Source organism: Saccopteryx leptura, chromosome 6 (genome assembly GCF_036850995.1).
Source record: "Saccopteryx leptura isolate mSacLep1 chromosome 6, mSacLep1_pri_phased_curated, whole genome shotgun sequence".
Lineage (NCBI taxonomy): Eukaryota > Metazoa > Chordata > Mammalia > Chiroptera > Emballonuridae > Saccopteryx > Saccopteryx leptura.
Genome location: NC_089508.1, coordinates 129,222,681 through 129,239,754, shown reverse-complemented (window position 1 = coordinate 129,239,754; position 17,074 = coordinate 129,222,681). Strand labels below are relative to the sequence as shown.

General features: G+C 48.4%; 1 protein-coding gene and 1 long non-coding RNA gene across 10 annotated transcripts in view; both read left to right on the top strand.

Moving 5' to 3' along the window:
• LOC136376674 (uncharacterized) overlaps positions 1-17,074 on the top strand; it is a 285,392-nt gene that overhangs the window by 197,484 nt on the left and 70,834 nt on the right. The gene's annotated exons all lie outside the window — the stretch shown is intronic.
• The window catches only part of SNUPN (snurportin 1), a 37,496-nt gene continuing 22,349 nt past the window's right edge, over positions 1,928-17,074 (top strand). For 2 of the 9 annotated variants that reach the window (XM_066342931.1, XM_066342925.1), the window contains exons 1-3: positions 2,150-2,253; positions 6,807-6,969; positions 11,954-12,101. In XM_066342931.1, the coding sequence (XP_066199028.1) occupies positions 2,154-2,253; positions 6,807-6,969; positions 11,954-12,101 (411 nt within the window). In that variant the 5' untranslated portion in view covers positions 2,150-2,153. The other 7 variants (XM_066342928.1, XM_066342926.1, XM_066342929.1 and 4 more) reach the window with 6 other exon arrangements.

The following is a 17,074-nucleotide window of genomic DNA, read 5'->3' as shown; positions in this document are numbered from 1 at the left end:
AAGAAATTGACATAACATTAAGAGTAGCTTTCACCCAAAGATATACAGAGTGTACTTGCAAGATAGCCTAGTAGCAACATAATTTCAGAAGACATTAACTGTTATTACTTCTATGGATTTCCCTACATTCCTCTCATTATCAAAGAATCTTGGAAAGTATATAAATCTCATGAGAACATCTCATTGAGAAAGCCTAGCAATTGCCTTTAGTCAAAAGACAATTCTCTTAGTAAAACATTCTTTTCTTGCTGACTGCGCTCTCATCCTGGGCCACACAATGGGCCATTCTACTATACCTTACCTAAGATACTATTGTCTAGTCAAATATTACTTATTTATTATATTTAAACACTAGTTAAGTTCTGACTCTATTCTTCTCAGAGTGTACCACTATCTGCAGATCAAATAAGCAAGAAGAAAGGAATGTTTCTCTACTCTATCACATGAAAAGGCTAGGGAGGAAAAATGTTGAATTAAGTGAAGTCCGAAAGGTGCTCTGTGCACAGCCACTGCCTCCTACCCATTCACAAGTCACAATCTGTTCTTTCTAACATGATTAAGAAGGAATTCTCCTACAGACTTAACCCTTTACGAGGGATATCATAGCCAGCCTCTTATGTCTATGAGCCCAGCTCAAGGGGCCCACAGGCTTTTCTGTGGAACTCACACCCTCTGTCTCATTTCCAAAGAAATTACTACGAATCTACAGGGAAAGCACAGTACTATTATCCCTGTGCCACAAATAATAGCACACACCCAGAAGGGGGGGGATATAAGGCCAGATTAATTCAAAAAGTCAAAGGGGGAAGTATCGTTGTGTCTCTCCTTTGGGTGACTTCGTCAACCTGCAGCCATTGGTCTTCTCTGCTGTGACTTTGTCAATCAGCAGTTTTTGATCTTCTTCTGCTGTGACCTTGTCAGCCAGCAGTTGTGGGTCTTCTCCTGCTGTGACCTTGTCAGCCAGCAGTTGTTGATTGGCTCCCGACAGGATAATTTGAGGGATATTGCTTCAGTGATTTCAAAGGTGCATTAACCTAGGTGCACAAGCACAATGGACAAGGCTGACTTCAAGTATTTCACTAAAGAAGTTACAGGCAGGGGACATGACTATCCACCATGACCTACTCAGGGATTAACGATCAGATTACCCTATAAGGTTACTTTCCATAGAATCCCCCCACCCTTTTTTTTGGTCCACACCTTGGGTTCAAAGTGTGCCAATTTTGTATAGTTTCTTTGTGGTAGGATAGCAGTATCCAACTTCTAGGTTAACTATTAAGCAAATTCAACTATATGGCTCAAAAGTTGTGTGACTCAGATAAATTCCTTAACCCCTCTGGGCTTGTTTCCACGTCCTTGTCTTGTTCCTCGCAGATTACATGAGCTAACACGCGAGGCGGTGTATGGGTAATGAAAGCAGCCAGGGCAAGGAACTCCCGTTTCCCACTCTGCGTGTCACCAGCGCCCCCCGCAGACGCCCCGCTGTGGCTGATCAGTGCTACCGCCTCGACCTGCCTGACTGCCCCTTGGAGGTGTAGGTCATTCCGCGAGGGGATCCGGAGCACTCTGTCCTGGCCGCTTTGGAAAGGATTGGCGTCCCGGCCTTTGCGAGACCGAGTAGGAAAGAGCCTCCCACGCAAACAAACGGGCCGTGACCAGGTCCGGAGCCGCACAGGCAAACCGGTAGGGGAGTGCGAGGGGAGGAGACATTCAGCGCCTCCGCACGCCCGGGACCAAGGCGTCTGCAGTCCTGCGTGCGGGTGAAACCCAGGAACCAGCACAAGAGACCTGCAGCGTAAACACGCTGCCGACGCAGCCCGCCCCAGCAGTCGGGGCGGAAGTCGGGCGCCCACGGCGGGAGGGGCCGGAAGCTCGGGAGGGGGGGCGGTGGCGGCCGAGGGGCGGGGCGGCTTCCTGGGGCAGCTGATTGGCTTCCTCTGGCGGCGGGGCGCGACTAACTGTTACTTCGGCCAGTGAGTCCTGTGTTCAAACTTGGGTTCCACAGGCTCCAACCGCCACTCAGCGCCGGTCTGAGTCCCCGTGGCTGCTCCGCCTGCCGCCGAGGCCTTTCCGGCAGGGCGGGACCCGCCAAGTCCTTTCCCAGGCACGCTCTCCCTGTTCTACTTCCTCGGTGACCGGAATCTTGCGGACCTATGGGGGAGGGAGTCCTGCATGGCCTAAGCTGCCTCATCTCGAGGGAGCGGGGGGCGGGCGATGACCGGGATAGCGCCGCCGGGAGCGGAGAAGAGCTCGGTGAGAGGCGCCCAGGAGGCCTCGACCCCGGGCCAGGATATGGGCGAAGGCGTCGGAGGTCGGGGTGGGCAAGTGGGAGTGAGTGGGGGCGGAGGCAGCAGGAGGATGGGACGAGCCACGGGGCCAGGGCGGGGGACCCCGGAGGCTGCCCTAGCCACAGAACAGGTGAGAGAACCGCGAGCAGCCTGGGGCGGCGCGGGGAGCCTCCCGCGGTCTGGAGCTGAGGTAGAGACTGTTGTGGTTCTCGGCAGAGCGGGACTTAGGCCTTGTATTATGGAAGTACAGAATACGGAAAGTAGCACGCCATTATAAGGGCTCCCAAGTCCTCGTCACCTAGCCTCAACTACAAATGGCCACCCCGACTGCATCCCCAGCGTGTTGAGACCACCCTCACTAACATCAGCAGTGGTCACGTTAAAAAAGAGCCCCTTCTCTGTTTAGTGAGTACAGAGGTTACGTTTTCTCCAAGATGAAAAGAATTCTGGAAATTGTACAGCACTGTGATAGAATCAGTCGAGTCCGAAAGACCAGTGTAACAGCCTTTAATGAAAGGAAACCTGCCGGGCTGTGTTGTGTTGTACGGGAGAGCAGCCTCCGGGGTCGGGCCCTGGCCCCGTGGCTCGTCCCATCCTCCTAGTTATCTAATAGGTAGGGTTAAATAGGGGATTTGAGGGTGGGGGCTGGTAATCATTAAGGAAAAATGTAGCTTTCAGTGATGTATGTAAGATTAACTGTAAATTAACTAGGGGACCTTCCACACCCAGCTTAGTCCCTGGATGTCTGGGGAAGGTGATCAGGAACATCTAGTTTGTCAATGTCCCTTGTCCACTTAAGGGAGGAGAGGGTCAATGGCCCCCACCTGCAACCCTATCACACTGTGAATGGACTTAACACTATTGAACTATACATTTAGAAATGGTTAAAATGGTAAATTTTATGTCGTGAGTTTTTATTTTTATTTATTGATTTTTTTGGGGGGGGGAGAGAAAGGGGAGGAGCAGGAAGCATGAACTCCCATATGTGCCTTGACTGGGCAACCTCAGCGTTCCAGGTTGACGCTTTATCCCACTGCGCCACCACAGGTCAGGCTATGTCGTGAGTTTTTAAAAAACTTACTGCTTTTTAGAAAAAGAGGAAGGGAGAGACAGAGACATCAGTTTGTTGTTCCACTTATTTATGCATGCATTGGTTGATTCTTATATGTGTCCCGACCAGGGATGGAACCTGGGACCTCGGTGGGTAGAGGATGCTCTATCACTGAGCCACCCAGCCGGGGCCTTGACCGTGTTTTTTTTTTTTTTTTTAGAGTTTCTTAGAAATTAAAAAATCTAATGCAGCCTGACCAGACAGTGGCACAGTGGATAGAGCGTCGGACTGGAACGCAGAGCACCCAGGTTCAAAACCCCGAGGTCACCGGCTTGAGCGTGGGCTTGTCTGGTTTGAGCAAGGTTCACCAGCTTGAGCCCCAGGTCACTGGCTTGAGCAAGGGGTCACTCACTCTGCTGTAGCCCCCCCCCTCCCCGTCAAGGCACATATGAGAAAGCAATCAATGAACAACTAAGATGCCCCAACAAAGAATTGAAGATGAAGAATTCTCATCTCTCTCCCTGCCTGCCTGTCTGTCCCCATCTGTTTCTCTCTGTGTTTCTAACACACACACACACAAAATTTAATGCAGCAAATTAAGAAAAAAATTGATATCAAGTGTGCAGTGTGCCCTGGTTGGCTCAGTGGTAGTGTCAACCTGGGTTGTGGAGGTCCCGGGTTCCATTACCCGTCAGGGCACACAGGAGAAGTATCCATCTGCTTCTCCACCCCTTCCCCTCTCCATTCTCTCTTCCCCTTCTGCAGCCATGGCTTGGTTGGAGCAAAGTTGACCCAGTGCTGAGGATGGCTCCATGGCCTCCGCCTCAGGCGCTAAAGTAGCTGTTGCCGAGCAATGGAGCAGTAGCCCCAGGTGGGCAGAGCATTGCCAGGCAGGGGGCTCACCAGTGGAGCCCAGTCCAGGCTCATGCAGGAGTCTGTCTCTCTGCCTCCCCACTTGTCACTTAAGAGAAATTTTTTTTAAAATCTATGCAATATAAAGTGACTCATTGCCAAGTAGAGGCCCATAATGTTGTATTGTTAACTATAGAGCCTCTGGAATGAACTTGTTGGTTTTGGTGCTCAGAAGTAGGAGCTGACTCCGCTGGAGGGCAGGCACTGTGGTGCCCACAGAATGGAAGGGTTCGGCTAGCCCAGCTGGGAATCGGACTTCTCTCAGATGTTCCCATTTTCTTACTTTCTGAGGCACACCTGTAACCCTTGCGTAAGCCCCGTGCCTCCTCATACCTTTATTCACAGGAGAGTGAATGAAATGCGAGTTCACCTCTTTCTCCCCACTTTTGTTCTTTAGGGGCAGCCACTCTGTTCTCCCAAATGCACCATATGTCAGTCCTTCACATGGCTAAAGCCTATGTTATTAGCTGGTAGACAGCCTTCCACATTCTAGCTATCATGTTTCTTTTTCTTTTTTTTTCTTTTTTAGCTACCATTTTTCAAATGAATCCTACATAGATAGTCCTATAACCTTCCTTCTGCCCACTCCAAACAAAAAAAAACTTATAAAATTAGAAATTAACAGTCAGGTTTGGGTTTTTGGCTTCTCAAGGGGCCCAGGAAACAGTGTTTCTCCTGGGCTAAATTTTCTTTTTTTTTTTTTTCTTTTATAGAGGCAGGGAGGCAGAGAGACAGACTCCCGCATGTGCACCAACCCGGATCCACCCAGCAAGCCCCCTACCAGGTGATGCTCTGCCCATCTGGGGCTGCTAATATGTTGCTCAGCAACTGAGCTATTTCAGGGGGTGAGGCAAGGCTATGGAGCCATCCTCAGTGACCAGGGCCAACTTGCTCAAATCGAGCCATGGCTGCAGGAGAAGAAGAAAGAGAGAGGAGGAGGGGTGGAGAAGCAGATAGTTGCTTCTGTGTTCCCTGACCCAGAATTGAACCTGGGACTCCCACATGCCAAGCCTATGCTTTACCGCTGAGCCAAACAGCCAAGGCCTGGAGCTAAATTTTCTTAAAGTGGCCCTGGCCGGTTGGCTCAGTGGTAGAGCCTCGGTCTGGCATGCAGGAGTCCCGGGTTTGATTCCCGGCCAGGGCACACAGGAGAAGCGCCCATCTGCTTCTCTACCCCTCCCCCTCTCCTTCCTCTCTGTCTCTCTTCCCCTCCTGCAGCCAAGGCTCCATTGGAGGAAAGTTGGCCCGGGCGCTGAGGATGGCTCCATGGCCTCTGCCTCAGATGCTAGAATGGCTCTGGTCGCAACAGAGTGACGCCCCAGATGGGTAGAGCATCACCCCCTGGTGGGCATGCTGGGTGGATCCCGGTTGGGCGCAAGCGGGAGTCTGTCTGCCTTCCCGTTTCCAACTTCAGAAAAATACAAAAAAAAAAATTTTTCTTAAAGTGGGTTGACATATATTAGAGTTAATCAATTGGATAAAATTTGCATCAGAAAGTTATGAGTTAATGAGTATGTAGAAATATTCAGAAAAAGAATTAGGTACTTGATTACATGACTGGTTAGCAGTGACGGTAAGTAAGAATTGATGACAGGACCCCTGGTGATGGATGGCAAAAACAGAAGTTAGATTCAGTCACAAAGTGAATTTGCTTAATGACTAACATTTAAGTTTATATCTATACACATACACCCAACTGTCAGAAGTGTCATTGCTGAAATAGCTGAAGAAAATGATATAATTGCTCATCTGTAACTCTATCCATAACTTTTGTTTTTCTCATGGAAACTTATGATTTTGGATTAAGTGAGGCTTTTTAGGAATATAGACATGCTACATTTAAAAAAAATAAATTTAATGGCCCTGGCTGGTTTGCTCAGTGGTAGAGTGTTGGCCCAGCGTGTGGAAATCTTGGGTTCAATTCCAGGTCAGGGTACACAGAAGAAGCGACCATCTGCTTCTCCACCCTTCTCCCTCCCCTTCTTTCTCTCTCTCTCCCTCTCTCCCTCACTCCCTTTTTCCCTCTCTCTCTCTCTCCCTCTCTCCTTCTTCCGCAGCTATGGCTCAATTGGTGGTTGATTCAAGCAGGTTGGCTCTGGGTGCTAAGGATGGCTCCATGGCTTCACCTCAGGCACTGAAATAGCTCGGTTGCTGAGCAACAGAGCAACAGCCCAAGATGGGCAGAGCGCATCATCTGGTAGGGAGCTTGCCAGGTGGATCCCCATCAGGGCACATGCAGGAGTCTGTCTCTCTGCCTCCCTGCCTCTCAATAAAATAAATCAATAAATAAAATGTATTGATTGATTTTAGAAAGAAGGAGAGATCAATTTGTTGTTCCACTTAGTTGTGCATCCATTGGTTGTTTTTGTTTTTTTTTTTCCATTGGTTGTTTCTTGTATATACTCTGACCAGGGATAGAACCTGCAACCTTGTTGTATGGGGTAGATAACCAACTGAGCCACTTGGCTAGGGCCATCATGTTACGTTATAACTGTCTATATACACAGGAGATAATATGAAATGAATGGACCATTTTCTTATGTTTTCCTTTGTAGGGAAAATGGAAGAGCTGAGTCAAGCTCTGGCTGGTAGCTTTTCTGTGTCTCAAGATCTGAATAGCACAGCTGCCCCCCACCCCCGCTTGGCCCAGTACAAGTCCAAGTACAGTACCTTGGAGCAGAGTGAGCGGCGCCACCAGTTGTTGGAACTGCAGAAATTGTAAGGGATGCTTTAACCCCCTGGTTGTTTTCTGCAGGCTGGGCACGGTGAACTGTTCAGGAGGCTCTAGGCTTGCCTTGGGAGAACCCCCTGCAAAGTAGACCCTTTGTAGGTTGATTCTGTGGCTTGAGGTTGGGAGGAGTAATTCCTGGCAGATGTAGATATCCTTTACACCCAGAGCTTGTGAAAAGATGAGGAAGTTTGAAAGTAAAAGTTCAGTTATTTGGTTAAATTTTCCTTTTTTTATTTCTGGCAGCAGTACTTGTGAAAATCACACCCAGATTTCCACTCCCCACATTCTCTGTGTAGCTTCTCCCACACTCTGGATCTTGGCATTGACGTGGTCTTCCTGTCTGCCTGCAGCCCAAATGTTTCTGTGGAGCCCTTGGGGTTCCAGACAAATACTTCCCCGAAAAGCTGAGGAAATGTCTTCCACACACATAATTCTCAGTGCCAAGATGAGCACAGGGAAAAAGCAGAATTGGAGTGTTTGAGGCTGGCTGCTCTGAAGGCAGGGCTTGTCCTTTAAAAAGAAAAATTGCCTGACCAGGCAGTGGCACAGTGGATGGAGCGTTGGACTGGGATGCGGAGGACCTGGGTTCGAGACCACGAGGTCGCCAGCTTGAACGCAGGTTCATCTGGTTTGAGCAAAGCTCACCAGCTTGGACCCAAGGTCGCTGGCTCAAGCAAGAGGTTACTCGGTCTGCTGAAGGCCTATGGTCAAGGCACATATGAGAAAGCAATCAATGAGCAACTAAGGGGTTGCAACGAAAAACTGATGATTGATGCTTCTCATCCTTCTCTGTTCCTGTCTGTCTATCCCTCTCTCTGACTCTGTCTCTGTAAAAAATAATAATTAAAAAAAATTGATTGATTTTAATGAGATAGGAATGGAGAGAGAAAGACAGGAACATTGATCTGTTCCTGTATGCACCCTGACCAGGGATTGAACCTGCAATTTCTGTGCTTTGGGATGATGCCCTAATTAACTGAGCCATCTGGCCAGGGCTAAGCCTGTCCTTTTATTCTCAATGCAGCATGGGCTTCTTCTGGGTAATCAGTTAAGAAATTGAAAATCTCCTGACCTGTGGTGGCCCAGTGGATAAAGCATCGACCTGGAGTGCTGAGGTCGCTGGTTCAAAACCCTGCACTTATCTGATCAAGGCACATATGGGAGTTGATGCTTCCTGCTCCTCCCCCCTTTCTGTCTCTCTCTCTCTCTCTCTCTCTCTCTCTCCTCTCTAAAATAAATAAATAAATAAATAATTAAAAAAAGAAATCGAAAATTTCCTGACCAGGCAGTGGCGCAGTGGATAGAACATCAGACTGGAATGCAGAGGATCCAGGTTTGAGACCCCAAGGTTGCCAACTTGAGTGCGGGCTCATCTGGTTAGAGCAAAAGCTCACCAGCTTGGACCCAAGGTCGCTGGCTTGAGCAAGGGGTTACTCAGTCTGCTGAAGGCCTATGGTCGAGGCACATATGAAAAAGCAATCAATGAACAACTTAAGTGTCGCAACGTGCAACGAAAAACTAATGATTGATGCTTCTCATCTCTCCGTTCCTGTCTGTCTGTCCCTGTCTATCCCTCTCTGTGTCTCTATAAAAAAAAAAAATAGAAATTGAAAATCAAGAGATACAATTTTTTTTTTTTTTATTCAGTGAGAGGAGGGGAGGCAGAGAGACAGACTCCCACATGCACCCGACTGGGATCCACCTGGCAAGCTCACTAGGGGGCTGTGCTCTGCCCATCTGGGGCGTTGCTCCTCTGCTCAGCCACAGAGATCTTCTTAATGCCTGAGGTGGAGGCCATGGAGCTGTCCTCAGCACCTGAGGCCAACTCGTTCCACTCAAGCCATGGCTGCGGGAGGAGAAGAGATAGAGAGAAGTGAGAGGGGGTGGGGTAGAGAAGCAGATAGTCATTTCTCCCGTGTGCCCTGACCAAGAATTGAACCTGAGACATCCACACACTGGCTGATGCTCTACCACTGAGCCAACTGGCCAGGGCCAAGAGATGCTATTAACAGCTGCACAGCTTCTGCACCATCTGCATTTTGCTAGTGCTGCATCACTGTGTGTATTCAGCAGAAATGGTTCCCCATAGCCTCTGGGTTACTTGCAGGTGACATTCTCAGATCACCCTCATTTCTCCCTTTAAAAAAATTATAACGTTGCCCTGGCCGGTTGGCTCAGTGGTAGAGCGTCGGCCTGGCGTGCAGAAGTCCCGGGTTCGATTCCCGGCCAGGGCACATAGGAGAAGCACCCATCTGCTTCTCCACCCCTCCCCCTCTCCTTCCTCTCTGTCTTTCTCTTCCCCTCCCACAGCCGAGGCTCCATTGGAGCAAAAAGATGGCCCAGGCGCTGGGGATGGCTCCTTGGCCTCTGCCCCAGGCGCTATAATGGCTTTGGTCGCAACAGAGCGACGCCCCCTGGTGGGCAGAGCGTCGCCCCCTGGTGGGCGTGCTGGGTGGATCCCGGTCGGGCGCATGCGGGAGTCTCTGTCTCTCCCCGTTTCCAGCTTCAGAAAAATACAAAAAAAAAAAAATACAAAAAAAAAATTATAATGTATTTTGAATTTTGAACTGTGCATTCATATAAGGAATGTATTACCTGTTGCAAAATAATTGGTAAAGTTTTCCTCCTGATTTTGTCCACTAGCCAACCAATTGTTCTCCCATATTATTAGTTCCTTGTGTGTCCTTGCAAAGATATTCTCTGCAATATGAGCAAGTGTGTAGTGACATTTCTTAAAAGTAGCATGTATAGTACACTGTCCTGTACATTTATTTTATTGTTTAAAATAATTGATTTTAGAAAGAGGAGAGAGAAAGGGTTGGGCGGGAGGAGCAGGAAGTGTCAACTTATGGTAGTTGCTCCTCATATGTACCTTGACCAGGCAAGCCTGGGATTTTAAACTGGCAACCTCAGCATTCCAGTTCGATGTTTTATTCAATGTGCCACTACAGGTCAGGCTTTTTTTTTTTCTTCCAGTGATTGATTTTAGAGAGACAAAGAAAGTGGGGAGAGAGAGAGAGAGGGAAACAGTCATTTCGTTCCACTTAGTTGTGCATCCATTGGTTGCTTCCCGTATGTGCCCTGACTGTAGGATGACTCTCTGATGGAGCTACCCAGCCAGGGCCATAGTTAACAGTGGTTTTTTCAGAGAGCTGCATCAGTTCATAAAGTGCCAGGTAATCCATTGAATGGATAGTTCATGACATAATCTAAACAGCCCCCTACTGATGGACATCTGGTAGTTTCCTTCTCCTGTGTTTAGAAAAACAGTGCTTGGGAAATAACCACAGAAATGCATCCTTTTGTATACGTACAAGTACACCAGTTCTCCCTTATTCCTGAAATAGAAGACCATGGTGCTGCATGTGCCCCCTCCGATGCACACCTTGGTGTGCATGAACACGTGTGTGTGTGTGTGTGTGTGTGTGTAAAGAACCAGTTGAGTCAGTCTCATATCTCAGTGCTTATCTCGCCCTTAGCATCGAGGAAACCAAGCTCAGGAGTTTATGTAGCAGCTGCAAGTCACTTCGGAACAATTAGGTTCCAAAGGTTATTTTTTTTTCTCTCCCAAACTTTCTATAATATGTCATTTTTAAAAAAGAGGAAGATAATGATAAAGGGAAACATAAGTAAAACATGAAATTGTAAGCTAAGTGTTTTTTTTTTTAAAGTTAGGAGCTAGAGAAAGGCCTGGCTGCTCCTCTGAAGATTGTATAAAGCAGGAAACCCCAGAAGCTGTCCTTTAGAGAAAATTCTCACTGTACCGGCCCAGGCCGGGTAGCTCAGTTGTTTAGAGTGTCGTCCTGATCATCAAGATTATGGGTTTGATCCCTGGTCAGGGCACATATAGGAAACAGCCAGTGAATGCATAAATAAGTGGAATCACAAATCGATGTTTCTTTGTCTCTCCCTTCCTCTCTAAAATCAATTAAAAAATTTAAAAAAAAATTCTCATTGCACCTCTTCAGTTGCTGGGGCCTTTGCACTAGATATCTGCCAGGCAGAGAAGTATTAGCTCTCATCTCTGGTAGGGGAGGGAGGGGGAGTCAGCCTTTTCAGCTAGTGAACCTTTAAAATTTCTTTTTTTATAATTTGATATTGATGTTAGACAGAAAGGGAGGAAAGAGATGAGAAGCATCAACTTCATTTTAGTTGTTCATTGATTGCTTCTCATATGTGCCTTAACTGGAATTCTCAAGCCAAGCCAGTGACCACTTGCTCAAGCCAGTAACTTAGGGGATTTTGAACCCGGAACCTCAGTGTCCCAGGTCAACATTCCATCCACTATGCCACCACGGGTCAGGCCAACATTTCTTTCAAAATTTTACTTCGCGGCCCTGGCCGGTTGGCTCAGCGGTAGAGCGTCGGCCTGGCGTGCGGGGGACCCGGGTTTGATTCCCGGCCAGGGCACATAGGAGAAGCGCCCATTTGCTTCTCCACCCCCTCCCTCTTTCCTCTCTGTCTCTCTCTTCCCCTCCTGCAGCCAGGGCTCCATTGGAGCAAAGATGGCCTGGGCGCTGGGGATGGCTCCTTGGCCTCTGCCCCAGGCGCTAGAGTGGCTCTGGTCGCGGCAGAGCGACGCCCCGGATGGGCAGAGCATCGCCCCCTGGTGGGCAGAGCATTGCCCCTGGTGGGCGTGCCGGGTGGATCCCGGTCAGGCACATGTGGGAGTCTGTCTGACTGTCTCTCCCCATTTTCAGCTTCAGAAAGATACAAAAAATAAAAATAAAAAAATTTTACTCGCTCAGTCTTAGGAAACAGGAAGATTATGTTCAGAATGAGTTTCCTATTTAGGATCTGTGAGGGGGTGGTCACTAATTTAGCTTTATAGAGGAAATTTTGTCATTTCTTACTCCTATCAGAATCCCCAAATTGCTCCTAAATTTGGAGCCTTTGAATTGAATCAAACTGTCCCGTTGTCGGGTGTCCTCCTGCAAGACAGACCTGTCTTTATGCCTTTTCTTTCTCTAGAAAGCGGCTAGATTATGTGAATCATGCCAGGAGACTGGCTGAAGATGACTGGACGGGGATGGAGAGTGAGGAGGAAGAAGATAAGAAAGATGGTGAAGAAATGGACATGGACACTGGCAAGAAGTTACCCAAACGCTATGCTAATCAAGTGAGTACCCCCGAAAGACTGGGCCAGCCTGACCAGGCGGTGGCGCAGTGGATAGAGCGTCAGACTGGGATGTGGAGGACCCAGGTTCGAGACCCCGAGGTTGCCAGCTTGAGCGTGGGCTCATCTGGTTTGAGCAAAGCTCACCAGCCTGGACCCAAGGTCACTGGCTTGAGCAAGGGGTTACTCGGTCTGCTGAAGGTCCGTGGTCAAGGCACATATGAGAAAGCAATCAATGAACAACTAAGGTGTTGCAATGAAAAACTGATGATTGATGCTTCTCATCTCTCTCTGTTCCTGTCTATCTGTCCCTATCTATCCCTCTCTCTGACTCTCTCTGTGTCTCTTTAAAAAAAAAAAAAAAAAAAAAGATTGGGCCAGCTGGTTCCATCCCATTCCTACTCTACAGTCAGACCCAGTGAAACAAATGTTGCCATAAAGAGAGGAGGAGGGGCGGGGAAAGGAGTAGGAGCTGCAAAGAAAAGGCTGATGTTTAAGAAGTTTGCAGATGGAGAAGAGAGATGGCTCACAGTGCCATGTGCTGTTCAGGAACCAGTGACAGAGCCTGTGAGCAGTGGGTTTGGGACCCACTTCCGCAGACTCACTGCTGATATGCTAAGGGACTCCATGCCCTTGTCGCTTCTTTAGTAGTCATGGCATAGCTCCTGGCTTGGACCTGCCCAACCCAGCCCTGCTCCACCACACTCCCAGACTGATACAGTATTTCCCAGCTGTAGACTAAGGTGTCAGTCTTGGGTCTTCACATTCAGATGGTGGGAGATGGGAAGTGTAGCTGCCCTTGACCATCAGGAGCCAGTGCAGCCACCCCAGACCCCCCAGTTGGCCTGTGTGAAGCCAAGGCTATGAAATCATATCAGTATAACAACCTTAACTCAGTGCCCTGTGGCTCCAGAGAGGAAACCAATTTGGCCGGTGGCTCCATGGAGGGAGTGGGCATGGAGCCTGCCCAGAGCACCAGGCAGTCCAGGCATTCGGGAAGGGGCGCGGGGGTCCACCCCACTATTGTGAACTTCTTTCCATAGCCTAAGTGTCCTGTCAACTCAGAACCTTCTCCCACCTTTAGTATATGGTTCCTGGGTGCACACACTCCCATCTCCTCTGCCTCACAGACACAGCATGGTAAAGTCTTCTGTGACAGCAGCATTCAGTTCTGTCAGGAAGGCGTTGTTAAGGCCCTGTGTCGAGCTAGGCCATGCTGTGGAGAGGGAGGCATGGGTCAGAAGTAGGTCTGTACTGCTGGAGTAAGCGTAGGCTGCGGTTTTTGCTATAAGAAAGTGGGATTCACTCCCATTAGGCGAGGAAGCAGGGTTGTGAAATCAGGAGCAAGTTAATAAGGAGCCAGCTTTGAAGCCTGCATGGGATAGGCAGAGCTGCACGGCATTTCAGGAAGCAGAGACAGGCCAAGCCTGAGCCTGGGGGTGGGAGAGGACATGGTGTGTTTATGGGTGGCAAGGGTGAGGCGGCTTGGCGCGGGGAGGGATATAGCAGAATCATGCAGGGGTTTCGACTGTATTTTCTTTTTACTCTTATATTTTATTTTTATTGATTTTAGAGCAGCGGTTCTCAACCTGTGGGTCACGACCCCGGCGGGGGTCGAACGACCAAAACACAGGGGTCGCCTAAAGCCATCGGAAATACATATTTTATTTAAAAATGTATTGTATAATAATTATGTATTTTATTTAAAAATGTACTGTATAATAAATATGTATTTTCTGATGGCTTTAGGCGACCCCTGTGTTTTGGTCGTTCGACCCCCACCGGGGTTGCAACCCACAGGTTGAGAACCACTGTTTTAGAGAGAGAGAGAGAGAGAGAAACACTGATTTGTTGTTCCACTTATTTATGCATTCATTTATTGATCTTTGTATGTGCCCTGACTGGGGATCCACAACCTTGGCATATTAGGGTTGTGTGCTAACCAACTAGGCTACCTAGCCAAAGCCTTTTTTATTTTTTTATTTTTATTTTATTATTTTATTATTTTATTTTTCTGAAGTTGGAAACGGGGAGAGACAGTCAGACTCCCGCATGCGCCCGACCGGGATCCACCCGGCACACCCACCAGGGGGCGATGCTGTCGCTCTGTTGCGACCAGAGCCACTCCAGAGCCTGGGGCAGAGGCCAAGGAGCCATCCCCAGCGCTCGGGCCATCTTTGCTCCAATGGAGCCTCGCTGCGGAAGGGGAAGAGAGACAGGAAGGAGAGGGGGAGGGGTGGAGAAGCAGATGGGCGCCTCTCCTGTGTGCCCTGGCCAGGAATCGAACCCAGGACTTCCGCACGCCAGGCCGACGCTCTACCACTGAGCCAACCGGCCAGGGCCGCCAAAGCCTTTTTAAAAAAAAACTAAGTGACGCCTGACCAGGCAGTGGCGCAGTGGATAAAGCGTCAGACTGAGATGCGGAAGACCCAGGTTCGAGACCCTGAGGTCTCCAACTTGAGCACAGGCTCATCTGGTTTGAGCAAAAGCTCACTGGCTTGAGCCCAAGGTCACTGGCTTGAGCAAGGGGTTACTCGGTCTGCTGAAGGCCTGCGGTCAAGGCACATATGAGAAAGCAATCAATCAACAGCTAAGGTATTGCAACACACAACGAAAAACTAATGATTGATGCTTCTTATCTCTCCGTTCCTGTCTGTCTGTCCCTGTCTATCCCTCTCTCTGACTCTCTGTCTCTGGAAAAAAAAAATAACTAAGTGACTTTATTATTATTATTATTATTATTATTTATTTTATTTTTTTTTACAGGGACAGAGAGAGAGGGATAGATAGGGACAGACAGACAGGAACGGAGAGAGATGAGAAGCATCAATCATCAGTTTCTCGTTGCGACACCTTAGTTGTTCATTGATTGCTTTCTCATATGTGCCTTGACCATGGGCCTTCAGCAGACCGAGTGACCCCTTGCTCAGGGGCCTTAGGTCCGAGCTGGTGAGCTTTTTTTGCTCAACCCAGATGAGCTCATGCTCAAGCTGGCGACCTCGGGGTCTCGAACCTGGGTCTTCCACATTCCAGTCCAACGCTCTATCCACTGCGCCACCGCCTAGTCAGGCAAAACTAAGTGACTTTAGCCTGACCTGTGGTGGCGCAGTGGATAATGCGTCGACCTGGAAATGCTGAGGTCGCCGGTTCAAAACCCTGGGCTTGCCTGGTCAAGGCACATATGGGAGTTGATGCTTCCAGCTCCTCCCCTCTTCTCTCTCTCTGTCTCTCTCTCTCTCCCTCTCTCTCTCCTCTCTAAAAATGAATAAAGAAAAAAAGAAAAAAAAAATTTAAAAAAAAAAAAAACTAAGTGACTTTAATTTTTTCATTGATTTGATAGAGAGAAACAGAGAGGGAGAGGGACAGGGGAGGATCAACTTGTTGTTCCAGTCAGTTCCATCTAATTTGCACTCATTGGTTGCCTGTCATGTGTGCCCTGACTGGGGATCAAACCCATAACCTTGGTGTGCTGGAATCCACTGAGCAACCTGACTAGTGCTAAAATAAATGACTTTTTAATTCTGACTTTATTAAAGAGAGTGTCTACTTTCTTGTGTAGTCTTTATTGAAAATGTGCCCCAGCAAGAGAACCACTGTCAAGGGCAGCAAGACCCCCCTGACTGTGTGTCTCCCTGTGGCAGATGCTGAAGTATGAGTCCATCTTTTCTCTGAGGCTGGGGATCCAGACTCATACCCCCTCCTACGGTTTTAGACATCAGCTATGTTTCCTGTATGGCTTTTCTTCTGCCAATTTTTTAATATCTGAAGTTAAGCTCCTCTTGCATTTATGAGGCCCTTTCCTTTGTCCACCTGATGGTAGGTTTAACTTAGACTGCATTCTAAGTCAGCCTTTTATGAAGCCACAGTCCTCGAGGTGTTTGAGTTCTAGACCTTTCACACCATTTTCCTTTCCTGACGTCACAGGATGCTGTGTGCATTTGGTCAGAGCCTAAGTAGCCTGACCTGTGTTGGCGCAGTGGATAAAGTGTCAACCTGGAAACACTGAGGTTGCTGGTTCAAAACCCTGGGCTTGCCTGGTCAAGGCACATATGGGAGTTGATGCTTTCTGCTCCTCCCCCCTTCTCTCTCTCTCTCTCTCTCCCCTCTCTATAATGAATAAATAAAATCTTTAAAAAAAAAAAGAAAAAAAAGCATTTCAGGAGGCCAGCTCTGGGTTCCTCCTCATCTGGAGATCTGCTTTTCAGTCTGGCCCATAGTCACAGTGGCGTTGCTGGCAGCTGACCTGTATTACAGGGAAGAACAGAGCCATCTCTGTTGCTGGATGACTAAGTCACAGTCTGAAGGAACCCGACCTGCACACTCCCAGCAGGGACAGTGCATTGGCCCACTGGTCCTGGCAGGGCTGTGGTTTTCACTTCACCCTCTGGGTGTTGATGCACCCGCACTTTTCTGGCATTCATTTCTTTCTTTTTTTTTTTTTAACAGCTTGTTTTTGTTTTTTAATTTATTTATTTTTATTTTATTTATTCATTTTAGAGAGGAGAGAGAGAGGGAGAGAGGGAGAGAGAGAGGAGAGAGAGACAGGGGGGAGGAGCTGGAAGCATCAATTCCCATATGTGCCTTGACCGGGCAAGCCCAGGGTTTCGAACCGGCGACCTCAGCATTTCCAGGTCGATGCTTTATCCACTGTGCCACCACACGTCAGGCCCATTTATTTCTTTTTAAAAATAATTCCAGTGTTGCCTGACCTGTGGTGGTGCAGTGGATAAAGCATCTGAAACATTGAGGTTGCTGGTTCAGAACCCTGGGCTTTCGTAGTCAAGGCACATATAGGAGTTGATGCTTCCTGCTCCTGTCCCCTTCTCTCTTTCTCTCTCTCCCTTCCTCTCTAAAATTAATAAAATATTTTTAAAAAAATAATAATTCCAGCCTTACCAGGTGGTGGCGCAGTGGATAGAGCGTCGGACTGGGATGCGGAGGACCCAGGTTCAAGACCCTGAGGTCGCATCTTGAGC